This window comes from Sciurus vulgaris (genome assembly GCF_902686455.1).
Source record: "Sciurus vulgaris genome assembly, chromosome: X".
NCBI lineage: Eukaryota > Metazoa > Chordata > Mammalia > Rodentia > Sciuridae > Sciurus > Sciurus vulgaris.
The window spans coordinates 136,826,422-136,842,462 of NC_136471.1; the positions used below are offsets into that span (position 1 = coordinate 136,826,422).

The 16,041-nt window shown below is 58.6% G+C and overlaps 1 protein-coding gene across 1 annotated transcript in view; it reads left to right on the forward strand.

Moving 5' to 3' along the window:
• Positions 1-1,126: 1,126 nt before the first annotated feature.
• ARSD (arylsulfatase D) overlaps positions 1,127-16,041 on the forward strand; it is a 30,292-nt gene continuing 15,377 nt past the window's right edge. Inside the window, exons 1-5 of the mRNA XM_079124990.1 lie at positions 1,127-1,269; positions 4,564-4,713; positions 10,707-10,828; positions 12,996-13,118; positions 14,455-14,878. Of these exons, the coding sequence (XP_078981116.1) occupies positions 1,208-1,269; positions 4,564-4,713; positions 10,707-10,828; positions 12,996-13,118; positions 14,455-14,878 (881 nt within the window). The 5' untranslated portion in view covers positions 1,127-1,207. The remainder of the gene's footprint in view (positions 1,270-4,563; positions 4,714-10,706; positions 10,829-12,995; positions 13,119-14,454; positions 14,879-16,041) is intronic.

The window sequence follows — 16,041 nt, forward strand, 5'->3', positions numbered from 1 at the left end:
GCCCCGGCTCCCACTGGCTCTAGTGGCCATGCTCAGCGTGTGTAGATAATCTGCCTAACAGCACGCAACGCGCTTGATTTCGGCAGTTCTTAGAGATCTCGCTCTCAGCAACCTCAGGTCTGACCTCAAAGAACATAGTCATGCCGGTCCGGGTGGTGCGCGCCTGTCATCCCAGCAGCTTGGGAGGCTGAGGCAGGAGGATCCCAAGATGGAGGCCAACCTCAGTAAGATCCTCAGCAACTCAGCCAAACCCTGTGTCTGTATAAGATATAAAAAAGTCGGCTGGGGAGATAGCTCAGCTGGTAGAGTGCTCCCTCGAAAGCACAAGGCCCTGGGGTCGATCCCCAGCACCGCAAAAAAAAAAAAAAAAAAGAAAAAAGATATTAAAAAAGGACGCTGATGAGGCTCAGTGGTTAAGCACCATACCAAAATTTTAAAAAATTTAAAAAAGAAGAAAGAAACAAGCCATACGATGGGCAGGTGAGATTTAGCAAATGCATTCCCAACTCAGGTATTTGGAGTTTCTGGATGCAATTCCAACTGTTATGTGCATACGGAAACGCACATAGTTTAGATTTGCACAGTAACCAGCACCACTCTTGGGGATCCCAACGCAGAATGGAGGGGGCGAGCTTCCCGCGTGTATTTTCAACTCCTGACTCCCAAGGACTGCGGGCAGCCCGGGTCTGGGGGAAGCTCTGGTTTCGTTTGGTGAAGACACAGAACTGATTTGGCAAAGTGAAAGATTATCTGTGGCAGCGGGAGAACCAAGGGACAGGCTTCTCCCACCAGCCCGCCTGGGTTCCGGGTCCACTTAGCAGGGAGACCCCCAGGCCCTGCGCGCAACCGGGGAGCCAGCGTGCGGAGCGCGAGACTCCAGCGCCCCCTGCAGGTTCCAAGCGCGGGGCTCGCCCGACCTTATGGGGCCGGTCCCCAGACCTCGGCTGGGGTGAAGACAGGGGGTTCCCCGCGCCGCCCCGGCTGCCCGGGGGCTCACCGTGCGTCGGGATTAACAGCTGCTCGGGAAGCCCAGCCCCGCGCGGCCGCGAGGACCCGGGAGAACCTGTTTCCAGGCGCCGCCAGCCCCCGGAGGTTAAGCGGATTAAGCAGGAGGGGTCGGGCCGCAGCGCGGTGGGCGGGGACGCGGGCGGGCGGGGTCGCGCGCAGGGGCCCGAGGCCAAGGTCCTCCGCCGGCCAGCGCGCAGCCATGCGATCCGCCGAGCCGAGGGGCGCGCGCAGGCCTGCGGGACGCGCCTCGCCCTCCGCCAGGTGCGCGGGACCCCGGGACGCGGCCCCACTCAGGCCCGGGGAGGGGACGAGCGTGGCCTCGGGGGAGGGGCGGGCGAGTCTCGGAGACCCGGCCCGAGGCGCCTCCTCTGCGCGGCTGAGAAGGGGCGCGGGCGGAGCAGGAAGGGCGGCCGGGCTGCGCAGGGCGACCCGCCCCACCCCGGGGCCTCGCCTTCCCCACGCTGAGACCCTCGGGCCTCCGAACCCCCACCGGGACCCTCGGCTTGCCCCCCATCACGGCCCTGGCCCCTCCCAGCGACGTGCGCCCGGCCCCCCGCCCCCAGCCATGGCCAAGCCCCACGGTCCCCGTAAGACACGCTCCTCGCCACCCACCACGGCTGCGACCCACGCACGCACACTTCTTAGGACCCGCAGCGCTTTGCCGTGTTTCCCCTGTAAAACTGAAGCACTTCTGTCCCGTCCGGGTGCGTCCCCCCCGCCACGGCCGTGAACCCCGCTAAGGCGCGTCCCTTATCCCCCGCCCTCGCCCCTCCTTGATAGTGCTGGTCAGTCCCCAGGAACAACCTAGGCCTCTCGGGTCCCGCTTCCCGGATCCCTCTCTTCCCCTCCCCTCCTCGCCCCTCTCTCTCCCCCTCCCCCCAGCACTGACCCGTCCCTCCAACTGCAGTGCGCCACCCTGGACCGCGGTTACCGCCCTTCCCCTGCTAAGCCACGCCCCGGCCGCTCCTCCGCCCATAGGCCCACCCCGTGCCAGCGCTGCGGTGCGCGCCAACGCTAGGCCACGCCCCTCGCCCCACCCCAAGTCCAGCCCTCCAACGCTAGGCCACGCCCCTCACCCACCCGCAGCACTTCCAGCCGGCCAACGCTAGGCCACGCCCCTCACCCCACCAGAACGGTTCCGCTCAACGCTAAGCCCCGCCCCCCACCGGCGCTCCACTCTCCCCCAAGACTCGCGGGGTTCTGCGCCTGGGTCCCGGAGTCCCCCTTCCCGCCCCAGAGCCGCTGCGCGCACCGACACTAAGGCACGCCCCTAGGCACCCCGCCCAGCACGGCCTTATCCCCCGACCCATTAAGCAAGGCGGGGTGCGGACCCCGGGCTTTTCCCCGATCCCCGTCGCCCACCCAACGCTAGGACGCGTCCCTCCCGCTCCGCGTCCTCCAGGTCTCCCACCGCGCCGCCGCGCGTCCCTGTCCCTCCAGCCCCGAGACAGGCCTCCGGTCCCCCCGCCCCCACTGCACGGCCGCGTCCCCCTCCCCCGCACGCACCAAGGCGCGCCGCCGCCCAGTTCCTGGCTCCGCCCGCCCCCAGCAGGGCCCTGTCGCCTCCCCTCCCCCCACACACGGTGAGGTCACCGTCCCTGCAGTCCGCCCTCCCGGGCTGCCCCACCCAGGGCAGGCTCCAGGAATCCGGCTCCCGGGAGTCAGACGGCCTCCCCCGCGTCCCTCCGGAATATCTCGGGGTGCTGGGGCGCGGGGAGCCCAGGACCCGCCCCCGGACGCTGCGAGTCCCTTTTGCGCGCAGCCGCCGGCGCGCTCCGGGTGCTGCGCAGCGCCGCCCTCTGAGCCCGCCTGCGGAGACTCGCGGCAGCTCGCTTCTCTGCCGGCTAATCTGGAGCTCTGCGTGGCTCTGAATCCCACACCTGTGGTTGTAAAACCCCGGTTGTCCCTGTCGGCCCCCAGCCTCCCAGGGCCTCGCCTGGCGCCTGGCGCCTGGCGCAGCCGCGGAACTCCGCGCGCTTTTGGCAAAGGCCCCTCTTCGCCATAGGCCGCTCCTGGCCCACTGAGGACCGAAAGGGCAGGCGCCAGACTCAGAGCCCCGATTCCTGCCAGGTTCTTCTGCCCTGAACCGAGAATTGAGCTCAAATGAGGTTAACACAGGAGGAGAGCACAGCAGGGGGCAGATCGGGTGACAAGACAAACTCGGAAAGACCGTGACTTGCAAAACAGGAAAGGGCATTTCCAAGTCCACTGGGCTGGGTATTGTGACGCGCGCAGTAGCCACACCAGGTCTCGGTAGATGTCCTCCGTGCTCACACGGTACTTTAGGGGTAAGAACTCTCCCAGGATTCAGGTCCCAGCGTCCAAAGATAAATGGAAAGGGCCCGAACTGAGAAAGCCATCGGGCACTTGTCGCAGCATGTTGTTATGACTGATACTGTCATGGTTTGCTGTTGGTTCTTTAGAGTGCCTAGTTTATGAGTTATAGATGATCATGTAACTCAAGGCCCACAAATGACGGAGGCCGGAGACGGAGCAGGGGCAGCAGGCTTTCCTTGATCCTGCAGCGAGGTCCACGGATCGAGGCGGGAGGGCCCCTTTGCTGGGTATGGAGACGTCAGAAGGAGCCTGGTTTTAGGGTTTCATTGGAGACTCAGACCTGCAGATGGACTGTCAGGGACTGGTGGTGCAGGCGAGAACTTGAACTCCGGAAGTTCCTTGTAAAAGATCGAAGCTATGTTCCCCGGGACCTAGGAGTCTGGCCCGTTGCTTTTCTTCCTTGGGATCCTGTTTCCCAGGGATTCCGTACTCGCTCTGCCTCTGTTGAGGGCTAATTTGCAATGGGGGAGGTCAAAGTCCAGGGCCCAGCGGTCAGTATCCGCCCCCTCCTTGGAGCCCATTGTTACTGGGAAAGGATTTACCGGAGGTTAGTGCTAGGCTGGTTCCCCTCCCTCCTCCTGGGCCACAGTGTCCCTGCGTTTCTTCCTGGGGAGCTGTCTTGTAGGAATAGGATTCTCCCTAAGCCGTCATCGTAGGCATCCCTGTGTGTCTCTGTCTGTCTCTCTGTCTGTCTGTTGGAAAAGCACAGTCTACATGGGGTAGGCCCTCTGAAGTTTCAGGCATCCTCTGAGAGTCTTGGAGTCTGTCCCCTGAGGATAAAGAGGGTGCTACTCTGCTACCGTCTGTACGGGTTCAACGTGGAGGGAACTTTCTTATTTTGACTCATTATTATTATTATTTTCTTATTTTGGCTCAAGATCCAACTGATTGCGGGGAATCTCCGGGTTGGGGACAGGGGGGAAATGGGCATATGGCAGTGTGCCCGGGTGACTCCCTTCTGCTTTGGTTTGGGCTTGGACCTGGTTCCGGAGCCCAGTGCAAAAACCAGTGGCTGCCGACAGGCTTGCGGATTCTCTCGGGCTCCCTGTGTGTCACAGGACCCTGCCTTCCAACACCCGGGTGCCAGGATCACCCTCAACAACCCCAGCCTTGCCAGCTGGATGAGCCGGCCCCTTCCTCAAGAGAGCTGGTTTGCACTGTCCACTTTGCCTGCCAAACCCTTGACGTTTATTTTCTGCCTTTGGTTTTCCTCTGCAGAGACTGCACGCTGCTTCTGCTCTGGGTGTGTGTGCTCCTGAGGACCAGTGAACCCAAAGCGTCAAACGCCTCCAGGCCAAACATCCTGCTGATCTTGGCGGATGACCTGGGCATCGGGGACATTGGTTGCTATGGGAACGATACACTGAGGTACCCTGCGGTTTGGGTGGTGCATGTGTGCGTATTTACCGGAATAATTCGTTGCAAATCTGCCTGTGGAAATGAAATGCCTTAGCTGCAGAACTCAGCACCAGAAAAGATTATTTTCCAACCGTAAAAATAGGGTCTTAGCACTTTCACACAACATGAGAGGTGGGGCTGGGAGAGGTATTAATCCCTGGGGCTGCGGGAATAAGTGACTGGAAAGAGAGGGACTTAAATCAACAGGAATCCACTCTCCCCAGCCCCAGCCCTGGAGGGCAGAAGGCTGAGATCAGGGGGTCACAGGGCTGCTCCCTCCACGGGCTCAGGGAGGCTCCTTCCTGCCTCTCCAGCTCCTGGGCTCCACGCAGCCCTGGGCTGGTGGCCCCAGCCCTCCAGCCTCTGCCTCCGTCTCCACGTGGCTCCTCCTCTGTGTCTGTGTCTCCTCTTCTGTCTCTTGTGAGGACACGGCCTTCCCGCCTCTCCAGCTCCTGGGCTCCAGGTAGCCCTTGGCATTTCCTCAAAAAGTTAACATTGAATCATAATATGACCCAGCAAGGCCACTGCTAGCTTTGGACCCCCGGAATTTGAAAGGAGGGTATGCAAAAGGTATTTGCATACCTTGTGTTCATAGAGACCCTGATCCCCAATATGACTGGGAAATAGGGCAAAAGCATGTCTCAGTAGAGTGTGGGGGAGACAGGGCCAAAGTGGGGGACAAAGAGAAGGTCTTAGTGGAGAACTTCGGAGGACAGAGGATCTGAGAGAGTGTGGGGAATTTTCTTATTTTGGCTAAATTGTGTACATGATTTAATATGGGCTTGTAAAGTCCTACTCTATTCTGAGCTCCTTACTGCCAGGATTAGCAAATCAATACACTTATACCCCAGATACATCACCATGCATCTTCTATGCATCCCTGTCCCATCCATCCATCCATCCACCCACCCACCCATCCATCCATCCATCCACCCACCCATCCACCCATCCATCCACCCACCCATCCATCCACCCATCCATCCATCCATCCATCCACCCACCCATCCACCCATCCATCCACCCACCCATCCATCCACCCACCCATCCATCCATCCATCCACCCATCCATCCATCCACCCATCCATCCACCCACCCATCCATCCATCCATCCATCCACCCATCCATCCATCCATCCATCCACCCATCCACCCATCCATCCACCCATCCATCCACCCACCCATCCACCCACCCATCATCCATCCATCCATCCACCCATCCATCCATCCACCCATCCATCCACCCACCCATCCATCCATCCATCCATCCACCCATCCATCCATCCATCCATCCACCCATCCACCCATCCATCCATCCATCCACCCATCCATCCACCCATCCATCCACCCACCCATCCATCCATCCATCCATCCATCCACCGATCCATCCATCCACCCATCCACCCATCCATCCACCCACCCATCCATCCACCCACCCATCCACCCATCCACCCATCCATCCATCCATCCACCCACCCACCCATCCATCCACCCACCCATCCATCCACCCATCCACCCACCCACCCATCCATCCACCCATCCATCCACCCATCCATCCACCCATCCATCCACCCATCCATCCATCCATCCACCCACCCACCCACCCATCCATCCATCCATCCACCCACCCACCCATCCATCCATCCATCCACCCATCCATCCACCCACCCACCCACTCACCCGTCCACGCCTCCTTCCACCCATCCATCAGTCCACCCTCCGTCCACCCTCCGTCCACCCACCCGTCTCTGTCTGCACACACATACCCACTAAAACCCTGGCCTTCGCCGCGGTTCCGGGACAAAGTGGGACCCGCAGAGCGCACGGTCTGTAGGTACCGGCTGGGCACGTGGACAGGGCCGCGTTCAGTGTGCGGAGCCCCTGGCTGGGAGGGCGCAGAGCCGTCCTGGGGAAGACCGCACATGGGCAGGGACCGGACGGGTGGGCAGGGGCTCGTGGGTGTCCGTGGTCCAGGCAGACATGGCCCCGCCCGGGAGACTCAGGGCCAGCACCCTCGGGGCGCCTCGGTGGACAGCTGTGGGTGTCACGCGCGTGCCTTTCGGTCTGTGCCACCCGGGGCCTTCAGAGGCCTCTCCTTATAAATGCAGTCGCCGCCCAGCTGGCTGAGGTTCCTGGGTGGGGGCGGGCGTCCAGCCGCCGGCAGGTTTCCGTGGCAACAGCTCCCGGAGGTTGAGTCCTCCCACGTTCCCCAATACTCGCGCTGAGGTCCTCCCACCTTTCCCGGTACTCGCGATGAGGTCCCAGACCACCGGGCTTGCGATGACGTCATCGCGTTCGGGGGGGGGGGGGTGTGCTAGGCCCCGCCCAGGGCCTGATGACGTCATCGCGTTCCGGAGGGTTTTGCGGGGTTCCCCAGGACCCGATGACGTCATCACGTTCCGCCGGGTTTTGCTGGGTCCCCCCCCCCAGGATCCGATGACGTCATCGCGTTCCGCTGGGTTTTGCTGGGTCCCCCCCCCCAGGATCCGATGACGTCATCGCGTTCCGCTGGGTTTTGCTGGGTCGCCCGAGGACCGGATGCACCAGGGTCAGAATTAAACGCGTCGTCTTCGGGCTTCGCGGGAGGGCTTCAGTTTACAAAGGACTCCTGCTGCGAGGGTCCAGGAACAACCAAGGGGTCGAAGCGTGGGCATCTCTGGAGATTTTGAGGCTGGGAACCCACCCAGGGATTTGGGATCCTTTGCGGGATCATCGTGGTCATCCCTCTGTCCCTCCCTCCTATTTGTTTTTTGATACCAGGGATTGAACTCCCTCCTATTTGTTTTTTGATACCAGGGATTGATTTTTTTTGAGACAATCTCACTAACTTGGTTAGGGCCTCACGAAGTCGCTGAGGCTGGCCTCCAACTTGTGATCCTCCTGCCTCAGCCTCCCGAGCCGCTGGGAGGACAGGCGTGCACCACCACACCTGGCCACCTTCTCCACCATGTGTGTGAGTTATCGTTCTACAGAACCTGTGGACGGCCACCTCTTGGGGATCACCACATCCCCCAGTACGGGCAGGCTGGATCGTAGGACTTTAAAGTGGTCGTGTAGGAGACGAGGGCTGCTGGACCCTTTCCTCCACTCCCTGGGCACTTGGGCATCCGGTCCTGCGTCTTGGGGGAGGATCCCTATGCCCAGATTGCAGGTCACCTCTTGTCCCCAGGGTTCTGCTGATGGCCTCAAGGTCTTGGACCACCCTCTGCTCTGGGTGCCTGCCCTGTGCCCCAGGTCTCAGCGAGGAATGGCGCTTCCCGCTGACCTCCCAGGTACCTTCCGGGGTGGGAACGTTGTCCTCTAGGAGGCTCCCAGTCAGCAGCCTGACTGGGCCTCCGTCCAGACACCGTCAAGGCGCGGCCTCCGCCTCCGCCTCCCCGCGTTCTCTCTGCTGTTGCGAGGGTCAGCTCTGGGTCCATTAGGAGATCACTCCCCAGGGTAGGAAGCCGGCCATCCGGGAGGACCGCCGACTTGTCTGGGACTTGGCACCTTGACCAGGGAGCAGTCCCAGACCAGGCTCTGGAGGGTCAGGGCCAAGGAGGGTTGGATTTTCTGCCCTCCGCCATGCCGCACGTGACCCTCCCGGGGACAGTTTCTTTCACCGCGCTGGGGGGCAGGGATCGTCCAAACTCGGCCCCCTGGTGCTCCGGCTGGAGCCTCACCTGGGGCCACTTCCCACCAGGCACCAGTAGCCACCCCAGACCACGCGGTGGGCCACAGGCTCCGCGGATGTCACTGAGCTGTCCTGCAGGGGGAGAAGGCACCCAGGTGGGAGGCGCTGGGGCAGGAGGCAGCGGTCACTGAGGGCTAGACGGGTCCCCTAGATCCGTGACACCTGGAGAACAGAGGTGTGCAGACGGGGGAGAGCAAAGATAGCAGGCAGACGAGAGAGCGGGACAGGTAGACACACAGGGTGATGGACGGATGGATGGTAACTCAGATGCAGATGATGCGGAGAGAGGGCAGGTGGAGATGTGTGACAGGTAGATGCTGGATGACAGAACAGACGGAGACACAGGTGGAGGGATGGACAGACGACAGATGATTGATAGATGGGTGGATAGGTGATATGATGGGTGGAAGGAAGGAAGAATAGATAGATCAATAGATAGATAATAGATAACGGCTGCATGGATAGATCATAGATAGATAGACAGATGACAGCTGGATGGACAGATGACAGAGACTCTGTCCTGCAGGTTTTCTCTGTACTGTGGCCTCTGGGGCTGGGGGTTCTCTGTGCTGAGCTGTGCTGTGCACTGCAGGCTGTGGAGCAGCGTCTCTGGGCTGCACACCCAGGTGCCAGGAGCAGCCCCACCCAGGTTGTGACAGCCACCTAAACAGACAGAATTGGTAGATGACAGATAGTTGGAAGATAGATAGAGGATAGCTTGATGGATGGATAGAAACATACAAAGATGGACAGATAGGTGGGTGCATGCATGGATAAATGATAGATACACAGATAGATGACAGATGATGGATGGATAGATAGATAAGGATGGATGGGTAAGTGGGTAGATGGGACACAAAATAGATGATAGAGATAGATACATAGGTACATAGAAGACATGATGGATGGATGGATGGATGGATGGATGGATGGATGGATGGATGGGTAGATGGGTGGATGATGAATGGATGGATGGATGGATGGGTGGGTGGATGGGTGGATAGATGGGTGAGTGGATGGATGGGTGGATGGATGGATGGATGGGTGGTTGGGTGGATGGGTGGATGGATGGATGGATAGATGGGTGAGTGGATGGATGGGTGGATGGATGGATGGATGGGTGGTTGGGTGGATGGGTGGATGGATGGATGGATGGGTGGGTGGATGGGTGGATGATGAAATGGATGGACTGACAGACTTGTGGTGAGTCTGGGTTTCTCAGCCTTGGTCCTGTGCGGTGCAGGATGTTGAACATCATCTCTGGTCTCCACATGCTGTTCACCAATAGCACCACAACCCCAAGGTGGGACACCCAAAGTGTCTCCACACTGCTTATCATCCCCAGGGAAGCAAACCTTTTTACAGGGAGCCAGCTAGGACATCAGCTCTGGGCACGTGAAGAAGCAACTGAGTTTTAATGCCTTACCATCCACCCTGTGCAGCCTTGTCCTGGGTGGAAGGGAGTAGATGGCTGCCTGTCATCTGAAAGCCCACGGGGGAGTTTCCTTGGGCTGCAGGGACCGAGCTCGCCGGCTTTGGGATTCACCTCTGAACCGAGATTCTGATTCCATTTTTGGAGGTCTGACTCCAAAAACTCAAGGCTGACCCTGTCACCTTCCCTTTGCACGGCGCACCTGGGAAGACTGCCGAGAAAGGCAATGTGCTCCCTTTCTGGACGCTGATGGAATATTCCAACCACAAAAGTCCCCTGCATAGAAGCCACCCCCCAAAAAACAATTCTCAACGAGCCTCTGTACTTTGCTTTGTGTGTCACCTCAGTCATCTCTTCCTTCAAACCCGACTCTGCGGGAGTCCATCTTCCTGTGTTGGGTTCCTCTTCCTCCGGGTTTAACCACGGAGGTATGATGACGAGATGTCCCCATAGCCCATCCTCGGCGGAGAAGGTCACCACGCAGATGCGCATGGCATCCTCTGCACCTGCGCAGCCCCCCGCTGCCTCCAGGAGGCCCGGAGCCCAGTCGGCCCACCATCCCGCAAAAGCGCCTCACCCGGCCTGTGTGTAATGGCGCTTTGCCCCTTTGATTTATCACCTCCCGAAAGTGAACATAGAAAGGTGTTTGTGGCTGGGGTCAAGATCCGGAGTCCTGCCGTGGCCGCAGGAGGGTGGAGGGCTGAGGGGCAGCCAGGGCGACGGAGCGTCACTGTGCTTCACAACCCCGGGGGAAGTCCCTGCCGCAGGGCAGAAGCGTGCGTCCCAGGGAAGTTCCTCGCTGGCCCCCGCTTGAGCCCAGGGCACGTCCCCTTCCCGAGTGACCTCCGTCTGGTTTGCTCAGGACCCCCAACATCGACCGGCTGGCGGAGGAGGGCGTGCGGCTCACCCAGCACCTGGCGGCCGCCCCGCTCTGCACCCCGAGCAGAGCCGCCTTTCTCACCGGGAGATACGCTCTGCGGTCAGGTGGGTGACGGATAGCCACGCCCGGCTGCATCTGGGGACCCCTTGGCCTCTCCTAGCTGGGCAGCGACCCTGGAGGGACGGGAAAAGCGAAGGTAGCGTGCCCTTCCGTCACCTTCCTGCTGTCCCTGCTCAGAACAGGGCACCGTACGCCCTCACGCTTCAGGACCCACAGACCCCGGGGGTGTTGAAACCCAACACGACTTGCAGGGCGCCATGACACCTGCCTCTCATCTCAGCAGCTCTGGAGGCTGAGGCAGGAGGATGGCGAGTTCAAAGCCACCCTCGGCAACTGAGCGAGGCGCTAAGCAACTCAGGGAGACCCAGTGACTAAATAAAAAATAAAAAGAATGCGGCTCAGTGCTTGAACCTCCCCGGCTGGTCACCGTGCAGGTGGCTTCTGTGGCCGTGTTTGCAGGTAACTGGGCGCATCCTCCAGGGTGACCTAGATCACCCCTAGCTGGCCCGGAACACCTAGCACGGTGCAGGCACTGTGGGAATCGTCCTGATAGCCCGTGGCTCGGGGCACAGTGACCAGAGACCACAGTCCGGGCAGGTTTGTGCAGGAGAAAGGGTCTCGCCTTCAGATATTCCCATGCTTGGACTCTGGTCTCATCTAGTTGCCAGGCAGGGGCCCTGGGCAGGGTGTACAGAGAGCCCTCCTGGGCCACCACCGGCGTTGGTGGATGAGAAGCAGGTTAATGGTGGACAGACGGACTGAGAGGTCGTAGATGATGCCCTAGAGGACAGATAATGATGCCGTAGATGGATGAGCAGGTGTTGATGATGATCGATAGATATCAATCCTGTCAGTAGATACAGAGGGAGAGATGGTGGCTACTGACAGGTGGTAGAGGTATATACAGGTGAGAGATGACAGATAAATGATGTGCACACAGGGGAGAGATGCTATGAAATGACAGGTGGTAGGTGATGACAGATGGGTGGTAGGGGGGATGAATAGAGAAGGAGAATGGGTTGCTAGACACATAGAAGGGATGGATGATAGGTAGATAGGCAGACAGAATGGACGGAAGGAAGGATGGGTGGATGGAAGGATGGATGGATAGATTGGATGGATGGATGGATAGAATGGATGGATGGAAGGAAGGATAGAATGGATTGATGGAAGGAAAGATAGAATGGATGGATGGATAGGATGGATGATAGAATGGATGGATGGATGATAGAATGGATGGATGGATTGATGGATGGATGGATGGATGGATAGAATGGATGGATGGATGGGTGGGTGGGTGGATGGATGGGTGGAAGGATGGATGGATAGATGAATGGATGGATGGATGGATGGGTGGGTGGGTGGGTGGAAGGATGGATGGATGGATGGATGGATGGGTGGAAGGATGGATGGATGGATAGATGGATGGATGGATGGGTGGATGGGTGAATGGATGGGTGGAAGGATGGATGGATGGATGGATGGATGGGTGGATGGGTGGATGGATGGGTGGAAGGATGGATGGATGGATGGATGGATGGGTGGGTGGGTGGGTGGAAGGATGGATGGATGGATGGATGGATGGATGGATGGATGGGTGGATGGGTAGATGGATGGGTGGATGGATGGATGGAAGGAAGGAAGGATGGGTGGATGGATGGATAGATTGGATGGATGGATAGAATGGATGGATGGAAGGAAGGATAGAATAGATAGAAGAATGGATGAATAGATAGGGTGGATGGATGGATGGATGATAGAATGGATGGATGGATGGATGTCTAGATATAGATAGGATGGAAGGATGGATGAATGGAAGGAAGGATAGAATGGATAGAAGAATGGATGGATGGATAGCACGGATGGATGGATGGATGGAATGGATATATGGATGGATTGATGGGTGGATGGATGGACGGATAGATGGATGGATGCTAGGCAGGGTCTCATGATAGGTATGTCCAACTTCCGCAGCTGGCGTCCGGTGCATGGTGCTCCGTGGTGACGTACGTCATGCTGTGCACTATGCACATTCACCCACCTCTCTGCTCGGCACCCGCTCCATACCCAGGGCACCCCATCCCGCCCCATCCCACCCTTCCCGAGTGGTGACTCAGAACCCCACCCGGTGTGCCCGGGTGCACGGACTCCCCGGGCTGAGGACCCACGTCCAGCCTGGGGAACGTGACGCACTGTGGTCTCCGCCCACAGGAATGGAGGAGAGCGCCGGATTCCGCGTGCTGTACTGGACCGCGGGCTCGGGCGGGCTCCCTGCCAACGAAACCACGTTCGCGAGGATCCTGAAGCAGCAAGGCTACGCAACTGGCCTCATAGGTATGCCAAGGCCTCATTCCCTCCCCACCCGGTTGTCGGGTCGTTTTCCTCCGAGAGAGAAAAGTCCCGCATCCCAGGAGATGCCTGGCCCGTCTGACCCTCTGGGATGTTTTCCAGTTCTGAAATTACTTTCACTGAAGATGTCTGGGGTTTCTTTTTTTTTTTTTTTTTTTAAACTCAAAACATACATTGTCCTCTCTTCTTCTCAGACAAGTCAATCTTCTGCCCCAAGTTGTCAGCAAGCTCCTCAGAGCTGGAATCCAGTGCCTGTAATCCCAGAGACTTGGGAGGCTGAGGCAGGAGGATCATAAAGTGGAGGCCAGCTTCAGATACTTAGTGAGGCTCTAAGCAACTTAGCGATCCTGTCTCAAAATCAAAAAAGAAATTATATAGGACTGGGGATGTGGCTCAGTGGTTAAGCACCCCTGGGTTAAAAAACAAAAACAAAAACAAAAACATTCTCAGGACAAGCAACTTCCTAAAAGCACTCGGCATCCCAGACCAGTGGGTTCTGCATCCACAGATTCAACCGGCCCTAGAGCGAAAATCTTCATTTTTAAAACTGCATCCGTCTCGAACATACAAAATGTGGTCCTTACTCCCTAAACTGTTGGATAGAACAACTGTTTGCACCACGTGCACGCTGCCTTTTGGATCCTGAGTCTTCAAGAGACGATCGGAAGTACCCGGGAGGGAGAGGAGAGGGTCTGTGCAAACACTGAGCCGTGTCCTATGACAGGCTAGGGCTTGGATTTGGGATCCTCTGAAGATAATGTGGAGCTAATGCCCCACAGCTACCAAGGAGCCACCGCACAGATGGTCTTTGCCCCATCCCAGTTATTGCTTTCCTCTTAAAGAAAGGCTGCCCGGGAGGCCGAGGCAGGAGGATCGTGAGTTCAAAGCCAGCCTCAGCCAAAGCGAGGCCCTGAGGAACTCAGTGAGACCCTGTCTCTCAATAAAATGCAAAATAGGGCTGGGGAGGGGGCTCAGGGGTCAGGGCCCCTGAGTTCAATCCCAGGTACCCGCCTCTCCCCACCAAAAAATATAAACCAACTCATGGCGTGAGGTCCACCCTTGGCCTCTGCTGATTTCCAGTCCGGCTCTCTCGGTTTCTTTCCCGTTACGTCGGATTGTTCGGCCCCAAGGCCCATACGCGCACCCCAAGGTCCGTGCACGTGCCCCGAGGCCCGTGCATGCACCCCAAGGTCCATGCATGCACCCCGAGGCCCGTGCGTGCACCCCGAGGACCTTGCACGCACCCCGAGGCCCGTGCGTGCACCCGAGGTCCATGCACGCGCGAGGCTTGGCTGACCACCCCTGCCTCGGGCCTCTGCAGGGAAATGGCACCAGGGCTTGAACTGCGCGGCCCGCGGGGACCATTGCCACCACCCGCTGGCCCACGGGTTCGACTACTTCTACGGGATGCCCTTCACCTTGATCCCTGACTGCGACCCGCGCAGGCACTCCCAGATGGACGTCCTCGCGGGCTCCGCGGTGAGACACTACGTCTCCGCGCTGGCCCTGGGGGTCCTGAGCCTGGCCGCCGCCCAGCGTTGTGGCCTCCTCTCGGTTCCCTGGAGGGCCGTCTGGGGCGCGGCCGGCCTCGCCTCCCTGGGCCTCGCCTCCTGGTTCTTCTGCTACGGGTTCATGCGCCACTGGAACTGCATCCTCATGAGAAACCACGAGGTCACCGAGCAGCCCATGGATCTGGAAAGAACCACCGGCCGGATGCTGCAGGAGGCTGTGGCCTACATCCAAAGGTGAGGACGCTCTGCGCCCCAGGGACCAGGCTCGGAGTCTCGGGAGCTACCCAGGGATCCCGAAGCCGCAGGTGGATTTGAAAGGTTCAACCCCGTAGGGTGGTGGTGGCCACCCGCCCATCATCCCAGTGGCTGGGGAGGCTGAAGCAGGAGGATCGCAAGTTGGAGGCCAGCCCGCAGCAAGTTAGTGAGATCCTGTCTCTAAATGAAAAATTAAAAAGGGCTGGGTGTGTGGCTGAGTGGTTAAGCACCCCTGGGTTCCATCCTGGTACTGAGAAAGAGCCATCTGTCCGACGTCTTCATATGAGCTGGTTTCCCACACCAGGGTCTCAGCGTTGACTGGGTGCACTGGAAAGCGTGCAGGACGGTGGTGTGGGTTGTGCGTGACTGACTGCTTCCGAGAGCCAGTGGGTGCTGGAAGCCACACACAGTGCTCCGTCACTCATATATATGAATATTTTTTTCTATGCACACAGACCTGTGATGACGTTTGATTTATAAATCAGCCCCAGTCAGAAATTAGCAGCACCTAATGATGAAATAAAGTAATTCTGACAATATTCTGTAATACGCATAGTGCAGCTGGGTGTTCTCTCTCTTTCTCTCTCTCTCAGTATCTTGCTATACTCTACTGACCATGGACGTTGTTTTACTCAGGAAAAAATTTTCCTGTGACCAAAAGACCTGATGGGAATGATTTTAGAGGAGGAAAAGTTTATCTGGGGCTCATGGTGTCAGAGGTTCAGTCCATGGTGGGCGACTCCATGGCTCTGGCCCAAGTGAGGCAGAACAAAATGGCGGAAGGGCCTGGAGGAGGAGAGCAGACAGGACGTGGCACCAAGAAGCAGAGAGAGCTCTGCTCACCAGGGACCAGATATAAACCCCATGGAGCCAGGGACAGGATATAGTCCCCAAGGAGCCAGAGACAGGATATAGTCCCCAAGGAGCCAGGGAGAGGATATAGTCCTCAAGGAGCCAGGGAGAGGATATAGTCCCCAAGGAGCCAGGGACAGGATATAGTCCCCAAGGAGCCAGGGAGAGGATATAGTCCCCAAGGAGCCAGGGACAGGATATAGTCCCCAAGGAGCCAGGGACAGGGTATAGTCCCCAAGGAGCCAGGGACAGGATATAGTCCCCAAGGAGCCAGAGACAGGATATAGTCC